Source organism: Strix aluco, chromosome 8, assembly GCF_031877795.1.
Source record: "Strix aluco isolate bStrAlu1 chromosome 8, bStrAlu1.hap1, whole genome shotgun sequence".
Taxonomy (NCBI): domain Eukaryota; kingdom Metazoa; phylum Chordata; class Aves; order Strigiformes; family Strigidae; genus Strix; species Strix aluco.
In genome coordinates, this window is record NC_133938.1 from 22,252,216 (window position 1) to 22,275,681 (window position 23,466).

The following is a 23,466-nucleotide window of genomic DNA, read 5'->3' on the forward strand; positions in this document are numbered from 1 at the left end:
TCCAATTCCAAACAAAAACAAGTCTAGGCTTTAAATCCTTTAATAACAGGAATATAACAACGACAATAGTAATGTTTTTGAAATAGTTTCAAGTGTTCTGATAAATTATGTTGCTGATAGAAGTTCAGTTACCTTTAAGACTGAAGCTACTAACAGAAAAATTTGAAGCTGCAGTCCATGCTTACAGTGAGGTCAGTCACTGATTCTTGAAGTAATGCTGTGACATAGGAGTTATGTCCAAGATCTGTCTCCTTTTTTTTCAGATACATTTCTTGACACTGTGCTGTGCACATTAAGAACTAATCTCAGAATTGTCTTTGCTTGAGTTTCACTATCACCCACACATTGTAATATGAATCTTAAATTCATGAACAGAGACAAATTCTCCCCTAACTGAACTACTCATGTTTGATTCCTGCATCTTGAAAAGAGGGTAGCTCCAGCGAAAGGCATCAAGTGGCCATCAGTGGTGGATGGGTGTCCTTCAGATAGCTAGATAATAATGTGCCATAATCAGAATTGTTAAAGTTGCAACTTTTTGTCCATTTCTAAATTAGAGTTCTATGCAGCCTTCACTACAAAACAGCCACTTTTACACTTCTGTTTCACTTATATTCTTACTTCTTGGATAACATGCACTGTCCTTTCCAGTTAATATGAAATGTGTTCCAGTGCAAATATGATAAACAAAAGAATTGGTGGTAAAGATAACTTAGTAATGAAGTAAGAGGAATTGTGTCCTCTAGAAAATGAATTTCTTTCTAGCATTAGGAAAATGTCCCAGCTGACTGAATAAAGGAATGGTTAAGATCTTTATCACCTGCTTTTTCTTTTTTGCAAACTCAACAAAAACATCATTAATGCCAGCACAAAGTACACGAAGATTGATGTTGTGTACTTTGAGAGTTCTTAAGAGATCTCCCTGTGAATGCATTAAGATAATTTCCTCTTAGGAAAAGTGAGTAAAAATACTGAAGGGGGACAGATTTGGAGCTGGGTCTTTTTTGGTGTGTGTATGTGAAAGAACTCCTTTTTGAAAAATGAGGTCAGATCAGGTGAATAGTAAATTGTTCTGTTCTGCAGGTACACCAGGTGCACACTTATTAGCTGACCACACAGGAAGTTGTGCACACTGTATCCTTATATTAAATGAGTACAATTTAAGCTCTTAGATCTTCTTTCAGAATTCTTGAAATACATAAAAATGTTTAACTTCTGAATGTTTTTCTGTAGACTGTTCAAAGTATTTTTAAGAGTGATATGTACTGCCACTGCATTTCTGTTTTTTACCGGCTTGGAGGACTAAGAATTCTGCTGGCTAAGTTTTTAGGTGGAATGATTAACATGTATAGAAACGTGCTTGTGTCATGCATCTTGGTCTAAAAACATGTGAATAGTAGATCTGGTCTGGAATTCTGAGGTATGCTCTTCCTCTCTGGTTTTATCCCACTTAGGCTTAAATGCAAGAATTTCTGAATTTTTCAGTTCATTCTATAAGAGAAGTTTTCCACTTGTTCCTGAATGCTCCCTCATGAAAAGAATTCTGTATTCAAAGCCCAGCACACAAAATCCTCACTTTCTCTAGGTTTCATCTCAGACAAGAAATCCACTATCTTGTGGAGTGAAGCAGGAGGATAGATTGCTGTCCTTGTGAAAGATAGTATTTGAGAGGGCTCCTCCCAGACTGCTGCTGCAGAGATTTACACCAGGCTTTTGAATTTTACCTGGCTTTCAGTGAAGATCCACTAAGAATGCCTAAGTGATGCCCTGAAGCATTTTTGTCATACCACAGTATTGAAAAAGGGGATTTCAGTGCCTAAAATAGACTGGACCCTCTCTGAGGACTACCTTTTCATTTCTTAATAGGCCCCTTATGAACTTCATGGATTTGAACTGAAAATTTATAATTGTGTTAAATCTGTAGCTAACTAGAAACACTGTTTTTAGAGCTTCAGCTGGATGTTGTTTTAATAGCTGTTATACTGCATTTCCTGTTCCTGAGAGTCACCTTCTCTGCTTCAGCTTTGCCTTCTTTGCATGTTTTGTGAATTGTTCCTTCTTTATTGGCTTATGACTTGACCAAATATAGAAGAAAGGTGGAAGCCTGGTTACCTGAAGGGAATATGCATCTAATGGGAAAATAATTTCCTGTGAGAAAAGAATTACTTAACATATGTAAACACATGTCTGTCTATACATATACTTAAATTGTTTTTGAGATTATATATAATGTATATAATCAGCATATGATTGCATTCAAAGAAGTAGCAGTCATATTAATAGTGAACAACAGAGGAATTTGTTTTTAGCTAGAGGAAGCTCTTCACATATCATCAACAGTTTTAAAAAGCCCTTAAAGACCATGTGATGTCTGATAGCACCAGAAGAGTTAAGTCACACAAATGTCACTCATGTGCATGTTTTTTAATAGTCTCTTCTAAGATCTTAATATGATGTAGTGAATACCTTTCTGTGATTTTATATGACATGGTGGATGTGTGTCATTAAGTGTGGATGAATAGGAAATGTATGAAGCATCTTTTTTTCCAGGGATGAAAGTTTAGAAAGCATTGTATTGACCATTGCAGGAAGAACCCATAGTGTTAACAACAGTCTTTAGTCTTTACCCGTTGACTGAAGTTACTAGAGTGAGAGTAGCATAACTGGAATGACACCTGGGAGAGGGCCCAGGATATATTGATAGCAATAGGATGTTCTTCAGTGGCTATTGAATCATGTTATTCAGAAATGGGAGAGCAGACACCAAGCGACAGTTGACCACATTCAGCAATTAGTGATTTAGAGCATTCTTAAATCACGTAGGGTAAATAATTATATACAATTTTCATATTGACTAACTACTAACACTGTATGAAACAGGGTAAATTAATTTCCAAGTAGCTAATGAGATTTCCATTTAATTTTGCAGTCCACTGTAATACTATGAGTCATATTTCCAACAAAAATAGTGTATTGTGGTAACCCTTGTTTGTACATAGTATTCTTGTTATAAAATCTCACAGTAGGGATGAATTAATTTGTACTGCAAAACAACATTAAAGCAGTGCATTCTTCCTACTGACAAGTTCTTGAACTCTGTGAAAAAGAAAGATTTTAGTGGCTAGTTGTGTAGTGTGATTATGTGTAAAAATTGTAGATTTTTAAAACCTAGAAACACAGCCATTCCAAAGATGCAAAGTTTAATTAAGCATTCAAAATAGATGACTAGTTTCCAATTTGCTTTTATTTTTTAATGTTAATATTCCCAAACATCCTGATATCCCAAGCAATGAATACAGGTAACAGTTGCTTTCTGTAACTGTCCTTAATGGTATTATACTTAGCTTCTGTTTGGGATTGTACTTGGCAGCCATCTTCTGAAACATTTTTCTGTGAAATTCAAATAATTGAAACCCAACAGATGTAGGACATACTGCCATTATAAAAGTTAAAGTCATAAAGTTCATTCAATGCATTGAAAAATGAACATCTTTTTCAGATCTACTTAAATTTTCAAAATTAAACTTAAAAAATGCCATCTAGACTTTGAAACCTGCTGAGCTTGATTTCTATGTGGAGCAGTATTGCATCACTATAAAATGCTTCCTTGGTTGTACTACTGTGGTTATCAAATGATGGCCAGCAAAAGCAACCCATATAAAAGAAGTCCACTTTACATACTATGAAGGTCATTACAGAAAACTCCAGGCTTGTAGAAAAGCAGCACAGAGATGCCATCTAGCAGTAACTCTTAGAAATTTCCTAATATTTAATAGTTGCTTCTTTCAAGATACTGCACTTAAGCATAAGAGAAAGGAAAGCTTTTATATTCCAAGTCCTTTCCCTCAGCTTCCTGCTGAGTATCTAGCCACCCTGCTGGAAATAAAACTTTACTGAAATATTTATTGTATTTTCCTATGTAAATACAGAGAAAATTAGAATCAAATTAAATGATATAACATTTAATAAGTCTGTTAAAATTGATATTCTGTAATTAGCACTGAAAGTGTTTAAAATTAGTCAATACTGAGCTGTCTTCCATTTGTTAAAGAAGAATTTCCAGAGCTGGTCAATAGTCTATATCATGTTTAACAGAAAAAAAACCCAAACAAGACAACAAAACAAAAACATGGGCAATAATTTACCATGGTTGAAATAAAATCTTAATGTTCCAGAGATTCAAGAATAAACTATATGTATTTTTTTGTTATATATTTTACCATAAGATGGCGATACTTAAACACTTTACTCTCAATAAATAACCTAGTAAGTTTAGCATAAAAGCCCTGTCATAATAAGAATGCCTGTGGACAGCAGTCTTGAGTCAGTGATGGCCTGGTACTAAATCAAAGCTTTTTTTCCCAGGCATTATTTAAAAGTAGCTGATCAGTAAAATAAGTTATTAAATATTACTTATGTAGGACATGAACAGGAATGTATGATGTATACGTTGAAATGTCTGATGTGATTTATTTTCATAAGCTGAATAGTTTGTGAGTGCCAAGGCCACAGAAAAAGTTGTCTGTCTAGTCATGAGCATATTGCACAATTCTTTTTGTAAAAGGAAGAATTTAACATCCCCTTGTTTCCTACATTTAATTTCACATGATGTATTTGCTTCCTAATCTGCAGGGCAGAAAATTATTATTCCATTTCAATTTAACATAAAGCAAGATAAATAAGTGAGCACTACTTCAATTTCTAAAGTGGGATTTCAGTTACAACTTGTACTTATTTGCTAAAAAAACCTGTAAACATTTTTACATATATAATTTTTCACAGAAATATGAAATCTGTTGTTCATAGTCAACAACACTAAATGATTATCTTTCATGTGGCATCTTTTTTATGCTTAATGTGGTGTAGCATCTTAACCAAGGATCTGACTAACCATTTGATCTCATGCTTTTATTTCTGAAAACCCAATTTGGCTCTGATAAACACCAGACTTTGATTAAGGGCTCTTATTTTCACATAATCTTTTGAGCTTTCTGGCTCATGACCCCTTCACAAAGTTAAAAGAGCCTGTAATGAACATTTTAATATCCCTGAAAATGTCACACAGAGTGATGAATAAAAGGGCATTTTTATGCCCTCTGCACAGTATGCCACAGCAAAAAGGGCTAGAAGCAAAGTTTGAAAAGTTAATTTATGCCATTTCATTCCAGTGGCTTATGCTGCTTTTCAGTGGTGGATGGTGACAGACATGTAAGATGGAGCACTTCTTCCCACTGTTATTTTGGGGCATATCTCTGACAACTGAACTAAAAGAATAATTCTGACAGCTGAAGCTCGTTTGCCTCATTAAGTGGTTTTACTCTTCTGTGGCTAGACAGTGATACAAATTTTGCTTTTCCTGCTCTCAGTCTCTTTAAGTGTCTTAACTTTAATAGATCTCGCAAAGTGTAACAGAAGATAGAAAAAAAAAAAGAAAAATGAGTGTGTGGAAACCTGTATTATAATGTGACCATGTGTTGCTGTTCACACAGATGTGGGACTCCTGTGTGTTGCCTGATGAGTCTCTTTACAGACTAGCAATAGCTGATACTTTCAAATAGCTCCTATTTAATAACATTGATATAATTAATTATTTGGCTAATTTCTTAATTCTATATCACCTCCTGCTTTTTTGTCACTGTATCTTACTTATTAAAATGTGGTCAGAATACTGCAGCCATAAATCACATTTCCACTGAATTGCTTTTTAAGTTCCATCTATATTTTTTAAAGAGGAACATCCCTTCCATATTGTTGGAAATTCTGTACGTATTTGTATACGATTAATTTATGTGACTTATGCCTTTATTTTAAAGGGAAAAACCTGCCAGAAGACATGTGCATTGCCTCATATACTTGACTGGTACCTACACGGTATCATTAAAATGACATTCACCAACATGCAACATGAACTGTGGCAACACACTATGGACTACTGCCGGCAGTAGACTGCAATGCCATAAGAACGTTTTCTCTCTCATTACTTTTTTGTAATGCTCACAGTTACAAGATTGCATGTCAGAAGAAGACAAATGAGACAAGTTCTATGTCTGTAAGATGCAGCGCTACAGACATCTGCAGGCCTAGAGGGTTTCAGTCATTATTGCTGAAGTGCAATTCTGATTTTTTTAATGATTTAATTTAAAATCACATTCACAAGCCAGGTTGCGTGGCTAAAACATATTGTTTGCTTTTATCATTATTGCAATCTCAGATGTGATCTTTCGGTGACCTGAACGCATCTGAAGATAACGAAACTCTGCAGCAGCCTGGAGTGTGGCTCCAGTACTAAAATCAGCGTCTTCACGTGACGCCTCCGGTTCCACTCTAAACAAATTTATTTCCCGTCGGAGGCTGTCGATGCCCGCTCCCAGCTGCCTCCCCTGAACTGGTGCAGCCACCGAGCGCTGGTATAAATCCCTCCGTGCCCCGAGCCGGGTAAGCCGCCGTTGCCGCCGGCCGGCCCGAGCCGCGGGGGAGCCCCGCTGCCCTGCCCTGCCCCAGGCTGCCCCCCCTCCCCACCTCTTCTCCGCGCAGCTGACGGAACTTCTGCGTTGGGTGGTGGCGGGGAGATACGCGTGGTGCCCGGGCCCCGCAGCCCCTCTCTCGCACCGTGGCACCCGCGCTCCCCCGCGGCGCGCCCCGGGGCCGGGCGCAGCCGCTCCCAACACCAACTCTCCCGCCTGGCCCACCGGACGCCCAAGGACGCGCGGCCGCCCCCCCTGCGGAGCCAGACGCGGGCAGAGCCGCACCGCCCGCCACCGCGGCCGCCGTGTGCGGGCCGGCACCGCCTGCCTCCCCGTGCTCCGCCGCGGCGGGGCCGGCGGAACCCGCCCGTCCGCGGGGGCTCCCGGGGCGCGGCGCCCGGCCGGCTCCTACCTTGGACGGATCGAGGCCGGCCAGCAAGGACAGCAGCAGGAGGTTGAGGATGTTGGCGGGCGCCCTCATCCTGATGCCGGGGCTGCCTCTCCGCGCCGCCCCCCCCCGGTCATTCACTCCGCTCCCGCTGCAGCGACCGCGCCGGCAGCCGCGCTGTCTGCCCGCCCGCCGGAGCCCGAGTGGAGGAGGCGGCAGCGGCAGCCGCCCGGGGGACGCTCATTCCGCGGGCAGCCTCGGCGCGGGGAGGGCAGGCGAGGACGGCGCTGCCCGTGCTGCCGGAGCGGCTCCGCGGCCCCGTCCCACCCCCGCCCCTCCCCTCCGCCCCCGGCCAGCCCACCGCAAAAGTTTGGGCTCGGGGGACGGCGGCGCGAGCGCGGCTGGACGGGCGCGGGGAGCGGGCGGCGGATGTGACATCACCGCCGCCGGGAGGGAGCCGCGGGCCGCTAGCGCGGGGCGGGCGGGGAGGCGGTGGCGGCCAAGCCGAGCTGCGTCCGAATTTTGCGTTCTTCCCCCCCGGCGGCGGCTGGCGGGGGCTCGTCCCTGCGGGGCGGGGGGCGCTGCTCCCCCGCGGGCTGCAGGCGGCTGGGCGCGCCTCTGCTGGGGCAGCCCCTGGCCCCACGGCACTGGGGAAGGGGCAAGGGCGGGCGGCTGTGGGAGCCGCGCGTGCCAGGGCGGGGAGAGCGGTTTCGTCTGGGGAATCCCGCCCTTTCGCTCCCCCACCTGGAAGGTTAAATCAGGGCTTGGCTGAGCCCTGATGAGGGGAAAGTCACCTCTGCTCTCCAGCTGGGCCACGGGCCAGTAAGGAACGGTCCGCGTCTCCTTCCTTGGCCGGTGAGCTGTGGTGGGAGCGCCTGTGTAGGTGAAGGTTGGTGGAGGTGACTGGTTGAAGAGTCCTTTGGGATCCCTCCCAGGGACGTGTTGTACCACGCAATCCGGAGTTTCCTTTTCTCTGCTTCAACCGGTTTATTTGTAGTGAGACGACGCTGGTTTGCCAGCCATGGCTCTGGGTGGGCCCCTCCCTGCCTGTGTGGCAGCTCCTGGTCACTTCCACAGCTACATGTGAGGAAGGACAGGCAGGGCTGTCACAGGATCATCTAGGTTGGAAAAGACTTTGAAGATCACCTAGTCCAACAATGGCATGTGGCTTCCTCAGGGTTGCATGTTCAGCACAGCTGAACATGGCCCAAATGTAAATCACACTTATAACAGCACCATCCTGTTAGTGAGGGCGAAGTGTGTTAAAGTTTCAATTATTTTCCCTTACAAGATTCAAGGTCATGATCTATGGTCAGGGTAACCTTAGTTATGAGATTGTAACAAAGATTATTATAAATTAGTTTTTCAGCTTTACATGGCAAAAATATATTAGTTTTACAGTTCACATTATTTTGGGTCTTGATTAAATTCTCTGGGGTCTACATCATGGACTTTTTCAGCAGCTAGAACAGAAAGATCAGTGCTGTTGTGGATTTTTAGGTGCTATGTAATCTTAACAAAGGAAAAAATAGGATAAAAATATCCTTAAAGAAGCAAAACTTCAGTATAAAAAAAATATAGTCCAAGCTTGGGAGGGTGTTTTGCTTGAGTGTCTATTAAGATGAGTATGGACAGGACATGGATTTCCAACTCACTTTCTTCAAGCCTATGAGACTGTTGTCTTTTATCTTCAAGAGTTAAGACCACCACTGAAAGACAAATGAAGCAGAAACTGCTCTGTCCGTACATTATTCAAAAAGATTGCATATCCTAGGCATAATGTTCCCAGATCAAAAATGCCCATTTTTCCTATGGTGATTTATTATATTTTTGAGTTCTGATGTTCTTCGAGGATTAAAATAACCAGATTTTCTTTTGTGAATGAATCAAAATTTATGTTTTATGGTAAGATGACCGCCAGAACCCCCTTTTTGGTCAGTAGTACCTTTTGCAAAGATGCAGTCTTTCATTTCCATGGAAGGTAGATCTACAAAGTGTAGTTCCTTATGACAAGAAGAGGAAATTACAGAATTTGTGAATGATCTTCCATTGACATTCCAGGGTCTACAATGGAAAGAGAATCCCCTCTGATACTGACTCTATTGAATTTCCTTCTACAAAGAAAATATTAAAAGATACAGAAAGGAGACTAGGTAGAAAAGATGTAAAAGGTCTATTTTGTATGAAATAATGATAAAGAATATAAAAAGGGACAGCTGCATATATTAATATAGATTCAATAATAAGTACCAAAGTACTGAAAATCCAAGCTTCTCCAAAGGACAGAGTTAATGGTGTTTTCAAAAGAAACAATTTCTTATGATAAAAGAACATAGATTCTAAAGTCTCAAAGGCAGGTATGAAGGTATTTAGATCTTTTTCTAGAGTACCTCAGTGACTAGTTCTCTTATTTTCCCTATCTTTATTTTCCCCACACTTTTCTCCCCTTCCCCCTTTTTCAGTCTATCAGATAAAATTGGCAAAATGTATGAACTATTAAATTAATCATAAAATGCAAACTTTTTGAAGAGCTTCAGTGACGCAGTATGTTTGTCCACTTCCTGATGCTGCTTGGAATATATGTCTTTGAAATCAGTGAAATGCTGGAGTACAAGTTAAAAATAAAACAAATGGTTCCCTAGGCCCCTGAAAAATGTGAGACTTTAGATCTGAACTCCTCAGATAATTTTACATGTTACAAACTAACAATTTGATACATGAGAAGGAACTAAAATGTGTTTCAAAAGGACAGCATAAGGTAACCTGGTTCTATTCCACTTGATTTTAGCAATCCATTAAGAAGAAAAAGAAAATATGTAGTAGATTGCTTCTCTACCCTCTAGCAACCTGACAAGTCATTTTTTTTGGTCAGAATAGACTGTCTAGAGAGTGGTGAGAATCACTAGCAATTAGTATCTGAAATAATCGAGTTTGTTAAAATGTATCTGAAAAATTAAACAAAATTCAAGTCCGTATGAGAAGTTTTTACTTCTGCTGTATGCTCCAAAGTGGGAAGGGAATAACTGATTCTGAAGATTTCTCTCCAACAAGTCTTTTAATCATCCTTAAAACCTACGAAATTCTATGTTAATTAAATTTCTTCTTGAACTCTTTGTATGGAGATGGCTGCAGTCAGGGTAAAATACTCAGTTGTGAGATAGAGGAAAAGAGATATCAAAAGCTTTCCTGCAGGCATCAATGACAGTGTATTAGCAAAATGGAGGCACGCTGGATACAGCTTGTCTAGATACTGAAGAACATTCTCAGTGTGTGGCTAAAGTTATAACAACTTCTTTTTCTCACCATATTGCAAAGTGTAGTGCTAGCAGTTGGAATAAGACAGATACTTGTTCACTTGGGTACGCTGGAAACTGAAGTTGATAAATTGGGTGTAGGTACTGAATTACATATAAATAAGTTCCAAGTTCTGCAGTCTGAGTTTGACAGCTTGAAAATACTGACGGGAGTTATGATAAAAGGCAACATACATAGGCATTTGTAGAAAGACACTCTCTATTTATTGCGGGTCGCATCTGAATACTGTATTAATTGCAGTGCTATCAAATATTTTTTCTAGACAAGAATTTTTTTTTCATGAAATCGGTCTTACATTGAATATTTCATGGGTGTTGAATTTTTCACCCAGTTGGGAAGGTGGTCTAGATTTGGAATTTTAGGCATTTTCCATATTTATTATAAGAATAAGAAGTTCAGGGAATTGGGAAGAGGGGTTGAATACTGACCCTTGTTGACTTTAATGGAGCTGAAATGTCCTTGGAGAGCATAAATGTGTCTTTCATTATAGAAGAGATTTTGGTACTTCACTGAGACTAAAGAGAGAAAAAGATAAAACCAAAATTAAGCTATCAATGATACAGAAGCTAAACTTTTATGATAGATGTTATATTTGATTACATTTGTAAGGAATGTGAGAGAAACAGATTGCTTGAAACGTTGTTAAATCAAGTGAATAGAAGAATCAGTAAAATACTAATTCATTTAATTTGGCCAGTGAAGAATATGTTGATGTTAAATAAAATACAGAGATATGCAGATATGGGACAAAATTCAGGACTACTGTAAATAATTAAATTTGCTTATATTTGGATAGATTTTGCCATCTGATTGAAATATACTTTATAGTTATCAGTCACGTAAGGAGAGTTGTCTTTTTTGGAATCTGCCAATACTACAACCTCACTTCCTAATCCACGTTGCTATATTAGTTAGTTACAATATTGAAATGAGGTTTTAGAAACATGTTTTATCAGTGTAACTGTCCTAGTGATGATTAATTTACTAAAGAGAATGCTACAATTAGGTCAACACAGTAGTTTTTGAAATCCTACTAATACCTGAAAAATGTATTTTGCTTTTCTGTACATTATGAAAATTGAAAGGTGACTAAGGAACTGTTGAAAATAAATCCAGCAGTTTATGTTTTTCTTGCCCCCTGCTCTCTTAAAGTGAATCTTCTAAAAGAATTTTTGTTACTCGGTGTTTTTTTAGGAACTTTTCTGTGAAAATTACATTCCTTTGTATATATTTCTGTAAAGAGTGCACTGAAAATAGTTAAAATTTAAGTTTTTGAAGAACTGTAATACTAATGTTATTCCCAGTGAGCTTACTGTCAACGCCAGTGTGAAGTGTACTGTAGGTGAAGGCAGCTGTGCATCAGTATAATGGTTACTGGCTTCTGCGAAGTATACAAAGTTGCAAGTGACAGATATACAGAAATATTTAGGTACTGGATGAGGTGGACAGGTTGAATAGGGAACCAATGAGTTAAGCACCTCTCTCAGATCTCCAATTCTTTCTCTAAAATTGATCCATATTTAGATTTTACTTTTGTTGAACTTTAATTGGTAAAGAAACACCATATGGCTATAGTCTTTTCAGATTTACAAATCAGTTATACTTAAGTTACTGTATAAATAGAAATGAAAGCATGTAATTAAAGATTTCATCAGTTTGAAATGTAGGAATGGCATTCTCCGTGAAAGTGACAGCGTATATGAAGAATGCTTATCTACCAAAATTACTTTTCTTAGAAGGTTATGGAACTCTGCTCACAAGCTTTCTGGTATTTCCCCCTTATAATATGGACAAGTACAATACAACATACCCCATCAGAGTGGCCTTTAAGTGTGTTATTGGTTATGTGTGACTTTTGTAGTTTTGAATATTGGAAAGTTTAAGGATTAAGATCCTCTCTTAAAAGATCACAAGGACAGTAAGTGTATTCTTGTTCTCAAAATTGCACGATCACATAGAATAAGTGAAACTTGCAGAACTAACTTTGAAATATGTTTTATTTCACAATTCTAGTGCAGATAGTAAAATCTAGTCAGTTTAATAGAAATTTGGTTTGGCTGACAGATTTTGAAAACAAGGTACAATTACTCAATGTGAATAGGAATAATATAACTTTTAAACAGTAAAATATTCATTTGGCATAATTTAAAATTTGATATTGCCTCTTAAAATAGATAATTTGCAGCCTGTCAAGTCACAGTTAAAATTAAAAAAACTTTAAATTTTAAGTTAAAAAGTTAAAAAAAAAACCCTAAAAGATCAGAAAATTATTTCCCCAGCTAAGTCTTAGGAATTTGTAGAATGTTTTAATATTAAATATTTCTTCTAATTTAGAACATAATGTACTTTGCCAATACACACTGCAAAAGTAACAAAGACAGAGCAGTATGCTCTATGATGACACATTTATGAATTTATTTTGATAGTAATTTTACTTCTCTAAAAGTTTATATGCAAGCAAAAATAGTTTGTCCTATATAGCATATATATGGATATTTATTGACCAGAGTGTCACGGTAAAGAGGCTGCTTGCAATAATCCTGTGTAACAACATGTTTGTGGGAATTGAAAGGACCCAAGTATCCTCAGCTGTTGATCATTAGAGAGTTCACCGGGGCTCAGCATCCTGCAGGTCTGGCTCTCAAAATAGTAAAAGTATTAACAAGGAATCACTACTAAAAGTTCAATTGCAATACTAGTCTTTGTCATAATCACTTAAGGGTGCAAGTACTTAGAAGAAAGATTAGATCATGATTCTAAATTATGGTGCAAACATTCTGATGGATTCTATGTTCTGTTCTATTTTAAGATTGTGAATGTTACCTCCATACCTGATATTTTCCCCAAATGAAGAATCAGTGTATTTAGTATCTCACATCTGTCTTCTGTGCAGAAATTTCTGCTGGAATGGAGAAAGAAAAGTTTGCGTAAGAACTTGCCATAAAGACGAGTGAGCTTAAGAGGTGGGTGTTTTCTGTAATACAGTAGTTCATTGCTTTGATTTTTAATCAGTTTCAGTTTTTAAAAGAACCTAGTTGTATGGTGCTATTTGTGGTACTATTGCAATATTTGTGGTTATGTCCCGTGTAGTCAAGAAGAACGCTTGTTATGGCTGATGACATAAACTGTTATGATAATTTTTTGTTAGTTGACATGTCTGATATTTTAATTCCAGCTGGATGCTAGAATATAACTGATCTGAAAAAAAGAAATCATCTAAACTGATGTTTACTGGCATTCCCCTGGTGCTTCTGTAGGATTAGATTTTGAATACTGATGTAGGATCATGGCTGTGAAAAGTATGTGTCAGTATTCTCTCTGAGATCAGTTTAAGTAGGGAGACAGCTTTCTAAAAGACAAATGTTAGTAAGAGAAATATTTTAAAAAGGTATTTCAGTTTACTTCACACATTTGTTAGGTTCTAAAGTAAGTCTTTCTAAAAAGTAAGTTGGTGTGTCTCCTGGCAGTTATCAAATAGTATCTGCTCTTGTTAATCTGTGGAGGAGGTTATCCAGGTTATACACTAGTTGTCACGAGTGAAGAAACTTCCAAACTAGCTCCGTCCCAAGTCTCGAAGCAGTATAGGTGTGCTCACTAAGGGTTGCACTGGGTAGACTTAACAGGTCAGCAAATTTTGAATTCCACAATGTAGTGTCATTTGTCTTCTATTTTCTCATTACAGTATTAAATTTAGGAGACTGTAATTTGCATGTGGGACATATTATCCCTTTTTTATCATATTCCATTTGTCCAGTGTTACCCCAAATGCTTGAGAGTTGGCTTCTGTTTTGAATTTACTCCTATCCTGTTGCACAGCAGCAACAGGACAGATGAAATTATTCCATTCATTCCAATTCCACTCATTCATAGCTTTGGCTATGATACTTGGTCAAAGTAAACACGGTATTTTTTCTTTAAAGAAAATTTTAAAATATTTTCTTTAGTTTTTTGTAGGATATCAGCCCATTTGTAAATTCTAGAGGGAATAACTGGATTAAATAATCCATAATAAATAACCATGATAAAACTCCACTTGGAAGCAAAAGATCTTGTTTTCCCTCATACTGTGGTTTACATCCCAGTAATTTTGTTGGTCTTTTGGACAGCTATCCTTCATTTACAACTAGTGTATCTGAAAAGTGAATCATACCTACCATATCTGATATTCAGGAGGTGTAAAAGCTGTAAATACCACGTTTCAAGACATAAGGAACCCCCTCTTCACCATTAGGACAGTCAAACAGTGAAACAGATTGCCCAGAAAGGTAGTACAGTCTGTATCCTTGGAGGTTTTCTAGACCAGATTTAATAAAACTCTGAGTATTCAACTCTGACTTCACAGCTGATCCTGCTTTGAGCAGCCATTTGGACTGGAGACCTCCTGAGGTCTTTTCCAGCCTGAATGATCCTGTGATCCTGTATCAGTGTGAACAGTGGTGATCTGCACAACTGGCTTGCCTCTTCTGCTGTGTGCTGGACTTCGAGCCACCTCTCTTATCACTCAACATATCAGAAAAAATAGGTGCTGTATTTCCCGTTTGTATATATCTTCGGACCAATATGATGTATATTATATAGTTTTGTGTGTATATATACATACATTTTTTATGTATATATATCATTTTAGACCATTTTGATGTATATTTTTATTTACAGGAACAGTAGTGTCCCAATAATCAATTTTCTAATTTGACGTGGTTTTATTGAAAAATCAAAAATAAAAAAAAATATATGGAGCTTTGGTATGTCTTTGCTTTCTTTCAGAAGATAGCTGTAGTCTTTGTAAGAATGGTATCAAGCTTTCTCATAATTTTTTTTTTTTTTTTAAATTGACTCTTCTGTGCTGGCCCCTGACCATTGTTTTGCAAGAACTTCAGCTTATACTTTATTGCCACTTTTTTTTTTATCTCAAGTCAGAGGAGAGCTCTTTAAATCAGGGTAACACTGGGTCTTGACAGTGGGGTACATAAACTATGAACTCCCTTGCTCACATCTGCACTGCATGAGTGTTCACAGGAATCTCATGATCTTTTGGAATATACCCTAGCTCCAGCTGTTAGGCAGTGGACTCAAAACCAAAGCTTTAATGAATTCTCTGAGATGGTCTTTTTCATTTTAAACCTGTGGATCAAGGAAACGTAGGATACTACCAGTTCTCTTACAGAACAGTCTCTATTTGACTTGTGAAATAAGCTATGAATGAGGGGTTTGGTAACATATTTCTTGGAAGGCTCTACACAGCTTTTCTTTCAGAGAGAGTAGTACAAATCCCTTGCTGTCATATTCAGCAGATGACAACATGCATGTTAACTGGCTGGGTATCTGCTCAAATCTTTAAGCTGCTATGCCATATTGACTAGCAAAGTAATTAATTTGTCAGTGTCTTTAAGGTCAATCACAGTGGAAGCTTTCAGTGTGTTAATGTAAAAAATCATCATTACCCTGAGGGGGCACTGTCACAGCAGGTAGGAATTAGTTGTGGAATTATATCGCTTTCCTCCTAGAATACAACTGTGTTGGAAGAAGGAAAAAGTATAAAACCAGTAGAGTGCAGTTCAGCACCCTGGTGTTTAAAACATTAAAGCACAGATTTAACATTTCCACACATGCACATCTGAGTGGTACCAGGATCAGGGCCTGGGAATTAGGTCATGACAGATCATGCAAAAAAATATAAAGTGCCATGACCAAGCAAATGTTTACGTGTGACTTTTCAATAGCAATACTCATGTCTTCTGAATTTGACTGATTTTTTGTATAAGACCAGATCAAGTGTGGTGTAGATGCCATGTTATCAAACCCCTGAATATGAGCAATGAAGGCATATAATAACTGTCTAAGACAATGTCAGGTAGAAAAATCCCCCGATTTTCCAATCTACACAGGAGATTGCAAGGATGGTGTTTTCTGTTGTTAGTGTTCTTATCAGACTTGCAGAAGCAGGAATAATGGGGTACGGAAAACAAAATCTAGAATGTTATTTAGAATGTTTCAATTATCTTTTTTTCCCCCATTTTTAAGTGATTTTCTGGTCTCAGAGAAAAAGGTATTTGTTTACATCTTGATTTATATTAGTTCTAGACTTTTCTACACTTGTATAAAGTCATGTCTGTCTCATACTAAGTTCCTACTTAGGTTTAGCTTGCCTTGTCTTTCTATTGACAACTGGCTTTCTCCAGAAGATTAAGGAGTTTGATGGTAAATACAAGCCTACTACTGTAGGGGTCTCTCAGAATGTAGGAGGAACTGTGTAAGGTAATAGGCTGTAAGATCCCCATTCTAAACATTAAATATCTGTGAAGAGTACGATGTTCCTTAAGCCCAATTTAACATGTTAGACAAGAAAGGTGTCAGGTGAGTGACTGATTTACTGAAGAGCTTCATTTTACTGAGATTAAATTTTGAATTATGCACCCACTTTGTGTTCGCTTGCTCTTCATCCCTAAACTTTTTTTCGGTAGGATGGAAATAGAAGATTGATGTTTCAGGAGAAAATATGACCCCAAAATTACTCTTATTCTTGTTTTGAGGCATGGTTGCTTCTTGCAATATTCATGAAGAAGTATGTAGACAATGATGGTGAAGTCCTGATGAACAGAATATAAACTGATTTTGTAAGTTTGTGGCTGTGTATGTGTGTATAACTTTAATATTCTCTCCTTTGTAAATCATACTGTATCCTACTTCCATATTTGCAATTGGTACTGAAAATGCAACTTTAAAATGGAAGACATAATGATATTTTTGTAATCCATGAATTTTGATCTGCCAGTGACCTCATAAGTGAAGAAAAGGCAGTTGAGAGCACTATGAAAATACCTGGTGTACTGGATTGCTGCTATCACTATGTGATAAATATTGACATTTGCAAGAGAACAAATGGAAACTTTTTGAATTTCTGTTTCATGGAGAATTGAGATTTTTGACATTTGTTTCATTCTGAATTGGTCAAAATTTATGCAAGACATATTTCTGAGAATTTTTGAAGATCTTTAATGAATAGCTTTTGTGGAATTTGTATTATTAGGCACCTCCTTTTAATTCCTTAATTTTCCAGTGAAGCCTGTCATTTTAATAATGCTTCTCAGATAAAGTTCTGTGTGAAAAGATGAAGAATAGCTGAAATATTTTTTCTCTGTAATGATTAAAAACCCAGCTATTATATCATGCTATGTTTTTAAATAGTGACCTGGGAAGGAATATTATATAAAAAAAATAATTTGAGGCTAATTTGGCAGTATGAGTACAAGTAACAGTGTGCACTGTATTTTAAAATTATGTATAAATGGTTTGAGAAATATGTATGTTGAACTTGAAGCAGCTACTATTGATTGAAATTTGTCAGAATTACTCTTTTTTTCTAGAGTTAGGATTATTTTAAAAAAATATTTCCATCTTAAAAGATTTTAATGAAAGTTTTCAGTGGATTAATTACTTTGTGTGTCAGCAGAATATTTTTAAATTTTTATGTTGTTAATCTGGCTTGTTAGGTTGTGGTACATTTTGATTCTTGTATAAATAATTTTGATTGCTCATTTCAGTCAGGTTGTGACATAATTTAAAAATTTTATTTAAAAGTTCTGTTGTGACATTTTTAACTCTCAATACAAAATCAAAAAGTACCCTCCAAACTCTAAGTAAAACTTGTTTATAAAATGGAAATTATTACTGTAAAAAAAAAAAGTTAACTAATTTGTTTCAGTATGCATTTTAAAATGCATGTGATTTTTCCCTAATTTTCAACCAACTCTAAAAGATAAGCACACCGAGTTTGGAATTCACTGGATCAAAAAGTGGGATAACACTGTAGTACCTTATACCACTTAGAACCACAGCAGGATTGTAAGAACTACTGCATTTCAAATAATGATACAATTTTGTTTTGGAATTTTCTCTCAGTATTACAAAAAAGAAATAGGGTTTGGTTTTGCTTTTTTTTTTTTTTTTTTTTAGTAGAGACAACCATTTTTGTCATGAACTGCCTACATCTTCGTGTTGGCAGTCACCTGCATCTTGCAGATTTTTATGTTAGGTGTGTATGCAGAAGATATTTGCAACTATAATGTACTTTCCCACTTGGTCACTCTTGATTCCAATTTGGCAGTGCAGTGGCTCAAGTAATTTGCTCATTGATTCACATCTCTCCTTATCTAGCAGACAATCTAATGCTTAGGTTGGCTCTAGCAGATGTACGGGCCATTTAAATAAACAGCAGGAGAATTTTTTCAGCCATATATTTGTGAATACTGCTATCGAGCAATACATATATTGTTAGTTTTTATTTTATTATTATTTTTTATTCTGAAGCTTTATTTGTTGTCTTACTGAAATATTTGATAGTTTAACAGAGTCAGTATAACATGGGACTGTTTTACATCATACATTTTTGTAATGGAGAAAAAACTAGAACTTTTCAAAGGGCTGTGCATAACCTTCAGCTAGGTTTTGAAATCAACAATGATGCTTTGTGAGTGTATCTTATTACACTAAGGCTCTTGGGATGTTGTACTGGTGATATGTATCTGTGCACACATTGAATAGACATGCATTAAATACTATTTTTTACTGGTTAATATCTAGAGTTAAGCCCAGAATTAGATATTGCTCTTGGCTAGTGCTTTTAGTGTGATCGTTTGTTTGGCTCCAAACCTGTTGGAAATTACTTATATTTTAATTTCCTGGAGAAGACACCCAAGCCAGAGTGTATGGTATTTCTAAAGTTATGTCAAACAGCTGAAATCTAACCAAAATTTTTCAAAGTGAGTATTTAAAGATCAAGAATTAATAACATAGATAATGACAAATTTTCAGTGATGGATTTTAAACAAGAGGAATGTAGGAATGGAAGGGTCATCGAATCCTGGCCCCAGTATTGCATGTGACTCTTTTGCAAGACAGTTAAGCTGCATCCTGAAACTGGCTGGAGAATTTATAAAGGTAGATGTCCTAGAGCTTCATAGCTGATCTGTGAAGCCGATCTTTGATATGACCTGAGTGGATATTTGAAACATTCCAGGCAAATGACCAGGAGGGTGCATGTGGAGGTGGAAAGCATTTTTCACAGCAGAAAAAGAACTGTAAGTCACAGTGGAGGTGGAAAGCATTTCTTACAGCAGAAAGAGTACTGTAAGTCACAGTGGCTAAGTAGATCAGATCGAATGGTGTAAAAAATGAGCACTGCAAATTTTCAAAGGGCTAACTCTGCTTCTGGTGTTTGTTTTGCAGCCCTACAATGTCATTTCTGATGACTTCATATTCCCCACACTGTTAGGGAAGCATTGCTAATCATTTATTAAATGATTTGAATATAGATATGCAGAATTTCAAATCTGTTAGTCCCAAGAGGAGAGAAAAACAAACCGACCCACATGTGATGAACCATACATCAGGGATGAGAGCATTCTACAATTCACGTTTTAAGCCCAGGTGATAGACACATTCAAAAGCTCAGTGTCAAGGCGTCTGGCATCCTCTTTTTTGATACCTTCTGGATATACTAGTTATAATTGAAGTCTTCAACCTGAATCCACAGAGAGCCTGATGTTACTGCGAGACTCTTATGATAGGGCCTCTACTCTCTTGCCATCCTCCAGCAAAACCACCACAGTCAGAAAGGGATCACACTGTGTTTCCATTCTGTGTCTCATATGGTAGAGGCTTCCCTTCTACACCTATCCTTTGAGAACATAACTCCTGTAGTATAGGATGTATTTTCCCAACTAATTGATTTCTGCTGTTAATATGGAGTGTGAGTTCAGGTGGATCTTCTGTAAAAGTCAAGAGCAAACTATTATGATATATTTGACAGGATTTAGGTAATACAATGCACAAATCGGTGTTCCTGTTCTTTCTACAAGTATATTAGTTTCTTAATTGATTAAAGAAGACTGGAGAGAAAGGAAAGCTTTATTCACATAATAACTTGTATTTTTCTTTTATTTGTGTTTAAAGGCAAACATTTGCTTTCTCACGTTTGGATTTGTTACAAAATAAATGCCAGTGTAAAACCACAGCTCAGAATATTAATGTAACATTAGCAGAATAATGTGAAGGAAGAAAAACAATTACCTGTAGACCAGGAAGTCTAAAAATCTTTTCACAGGCAGACTTTAAACTGAATTAGTTTTGGCTAATTCATTCAGCCAAGAAAACCAACAGTTTGGACCACTGTAAGTTTTCAATATGATTCCATTATAGCTGTCACTCAGCTGTGCTGAGATGCTTACAGTCAAATTATAGGTTATTGGCACTGTCTAGGGCCATAGTACTGAATATTTTGCATATAAATCCATTGCAGTGGAAATTGTTTACCTTATAGAAATGGCCAAAACTGTTCAAATTATTATAGTCAGTTTTTGTGCATAGACATTTCATACTTTAATGCAGTTAGACATAGTATGAAAAAGAAGGAAAATTTCTGATTTGGCAGAACTGAGAGATTAACCAGAAAGAGAATGATAAAAGCTTATAAATCTATAATGGCTTACAAATTCTGTATGTGAATTAGTTATCTGGAAAGTTACTGAAGTCCTTACTGTGTTAACAAAATATTTGCTGTGGGCATCTATTTGTTTAATTTAATAACTGGATGCTAGAAATCACAGAAAAGACATACAATGGCTCCAGACAAACTTCTGACAGGGGCTGGGACAAAGCCCTGAATCGTTAGTTGAGAAGATGCTGTTTCCATCTGCCAAGGAACATGCATAGGACTTCTGTTGGCAAGATATGAGGCTTAAGATCAACAAAATGGTAAATACTTGAAAATAATGGTCCAAAAAAAAAAAAAAAAGATGCTTTTTAGAGAACTGCTTTGACAGTAACCGACTGACAAGAGATGAACTATGTTGGAAAGTCTTTGAGTTGACTAGCTTGTTTTGTTTGGTCTTGTTTCCTACAGGGTGAAAAAAAGCAGTCACGTTGTTTATTCCTTCCTTCATCTTTCCATTATTTTTTTGAAATTAGATGTTGGCAAATTTCAACCAATTTAAGAGAGGGATAGATGTGTCAAAGAAATTAATTTCATACTGGCTTTGGGGAAGAAAGTATTAGTGGTGGTACAGAGGACAGACCTACATTAACACTGTCCTCAGAGAAAGGATGTTATGTTTTACTGTTCTGTTTGACTAGCTAGCTAGGTGATCAGCATACGTTTACTTCTGAACCAGTCATGGCCAAAGGAATCTCTTACACATCTGATACTGAGAAGTCCTTGGACAAGATGAGCGTACTTTGAAAGAGAAGGGTTCTTAATCTCTTATTATGCTGTCTGCAGATACGAAAATCTTTAGTTGGAGTTGATGACATCAGTTTGATGGTTCCTTGTTAAATAGTCCAATTTCTGTGTACAAATGCTTGGGAAAAGTGTATTTGGAATTTATCAGTTTTCAAATAGGTAGATGCCTATATGTATACTATGTAGGTCTGTGACAAAATATATTAGAATATAGTACTAATCTGAATTACCTTATAGGCCTGTAGCTATCATTTGTGTTCAAATGCTTTTGAGTTATGCTTCAAATAGAAGAGTAACATTACCTTTGAAACAGCAGCCTGACCGGGCTAGCAGATGGATATTGTTCCCTTACTCTGTTAGATTCTATAGGAATGTGGTTAGCTATGTTCAAAATGTAATTCTACAATGAATTGTCTTCACCTAAATGAAATTAACACATTTTGCAAATTTTGATTGTTTGAAAACAGTGAACTAGAAGCTCTTGATTTTATTATTCATCCTTCTAAACTGAGAGAATGTTTTGCCTAAATAGATTTAGAAAATTAATTCTTCAAAATACATTTACATTACACTAAATATTAAAAACTACCTCTTTTAATTAATGCTCTACAGAAATATTGCTAAGTGTTTTAACAGTTTCCCTTTTTCCAAAGTATTAAATGGTAGCTTTTAAAAACATGGATTTTAACATGACTTGCGTCTCCCATTCTGTGAGACTGACTGAAACAAGAACATCAAAGCAGGATCAAAGGCACTCATATAAGATAAAAATCAGATATAAGCAGTAGGTGCTTTCTTAAGAACCTTTTCATAAGACAACAAAGATTTGTAAAGATGGCACAGCTATCCAAGCTAGTAAAAGAAGATATTACAAGCACTTATGTAAAATTTTGCTATTTGTATTTCAGAGCTTCAGACTGTAGTCTTCAGAATAATATACAGTTGCATTGAAAAGTTGCATATGAAACTGTTTATATGATTTTGGTTTTGTATGTATAGAACTTATGTACACACAGGGAAGACTAAATGGAACATTTTTCATGTTTTTGCTAAACAGTTTTCAGTCTTCATGAGGAAAAATGGTGTTTGTTTGATAAGTAAGAAAACATCACTTAGAAGGAAATCTTTCCTATTGGTCCTGATATTTTCTGACCTGGTCAGTTACAGATTATTTTAAAAGTTTGGAGTGGTAGCTTAGAAAATGTTTACACAGCAGATATTTATTAATAATACACATAGCAGTGGAAGGGGAATGAAGGTAAGAGAAGAGGACGGACTGTGAACAGAGGTATAAAAAGAGGGAAAGTGACTAAAACAAAAATGTTGAGTGACAAAACAATACAGAAAACAAAACAAATCAAAACAAAATGAATTTTCTTAACTTCTCATTACATGCTTAGGCTAAAAAGCCCCAACCTTAAGCACATCCTAAAAACACATGCCTTACTAAATTTGTATTATTTTGAATTATGTTATACATTTTGAGTTTCAACCAACCAAAGCTGAAAATGCAAGAGTACTCCCATAGCATTGTGTTTATAATATTTCCAGTCAACCCTTAATCAGCAAGGACTTGCTGTATTGTCATATAACCCTGTTGCACAGCCTTTTTTAGTTCTTTTTTACAGTTCTTTTTTTTACAGATAAGGCATTTAATAATTACAGATGGTGAGCTGACTTGAAATTTAGAAATCTTTTGATAGTTACCCGTCATTAATTTTCAGTATGCTGTTCCCAAGAGTCTTGTTTTGCTTGTATGCAGACACCTATTGCTGACATTTAATTCACTGTCATTCAGTGTAAATGACATATATAACGTATAAATGGCTGCAAGCTCTATCTAAGTAACACAGCCTTAGAAAAGTGCAATGTCACTTTCAGGCAGAAGAAACAACCTCTTAGGATATGATTGTTGCTCTTTTCTTTTCCTCTTTTCTCTGCATAATCTATGATGATCTTAAAAGTTAGTTTAATTGTTCAGATGATGATTAAGTATCCCTTATACTGGAAAATATTCCAGTGTTGATGTTTTTGTTGCCTTTGTTATATCTCAGCATCTGAGT

General features: G+C 37.1%; 1 protein-coding gene and 1 long non-coding RNA gene across 2 annotated transcripts in view; one reads left to right on the plus strand and one right to left on the minus strand.

Moving 5' to 3' along the window:
* Window positions 1-7,180, minus strand: part of OLFM3 (olfactomedin 3) — a 66,476-nt gene extending 59,296 nt beyond the window's left edge. Inside the window, exon 1 of the mRNA XM_074832644.1 lies at window positions 6,877-7,180. Coding sequence (XP_074688745.1) covers window positions 6,877-6,945 — 69 coding nt within the window. The 5' untranslated portion in view covers window positions 6,946-7,180. The remainder of the gene's footprint in view (window positions 1-6,876) is intronic.
* A 5,826-nt stretch (window positions 7,181-13,006) lies between these two features.
* Window positions 13,007-23,466, plus strand: part of LOC141926594 (uncharacterized) — a 36,939-nt gene continuing 26,479 nt past the window's right edge. The window contains exon 1 of the long non-coding RNA XR_012624158.1: window positions 13,007-13,130. This is a non-coding gene — a long non-coding RNA (uncharacterized LOC141926594). The remainder of the gene's footprint in view (window positions 13,131-23,466) is intronic.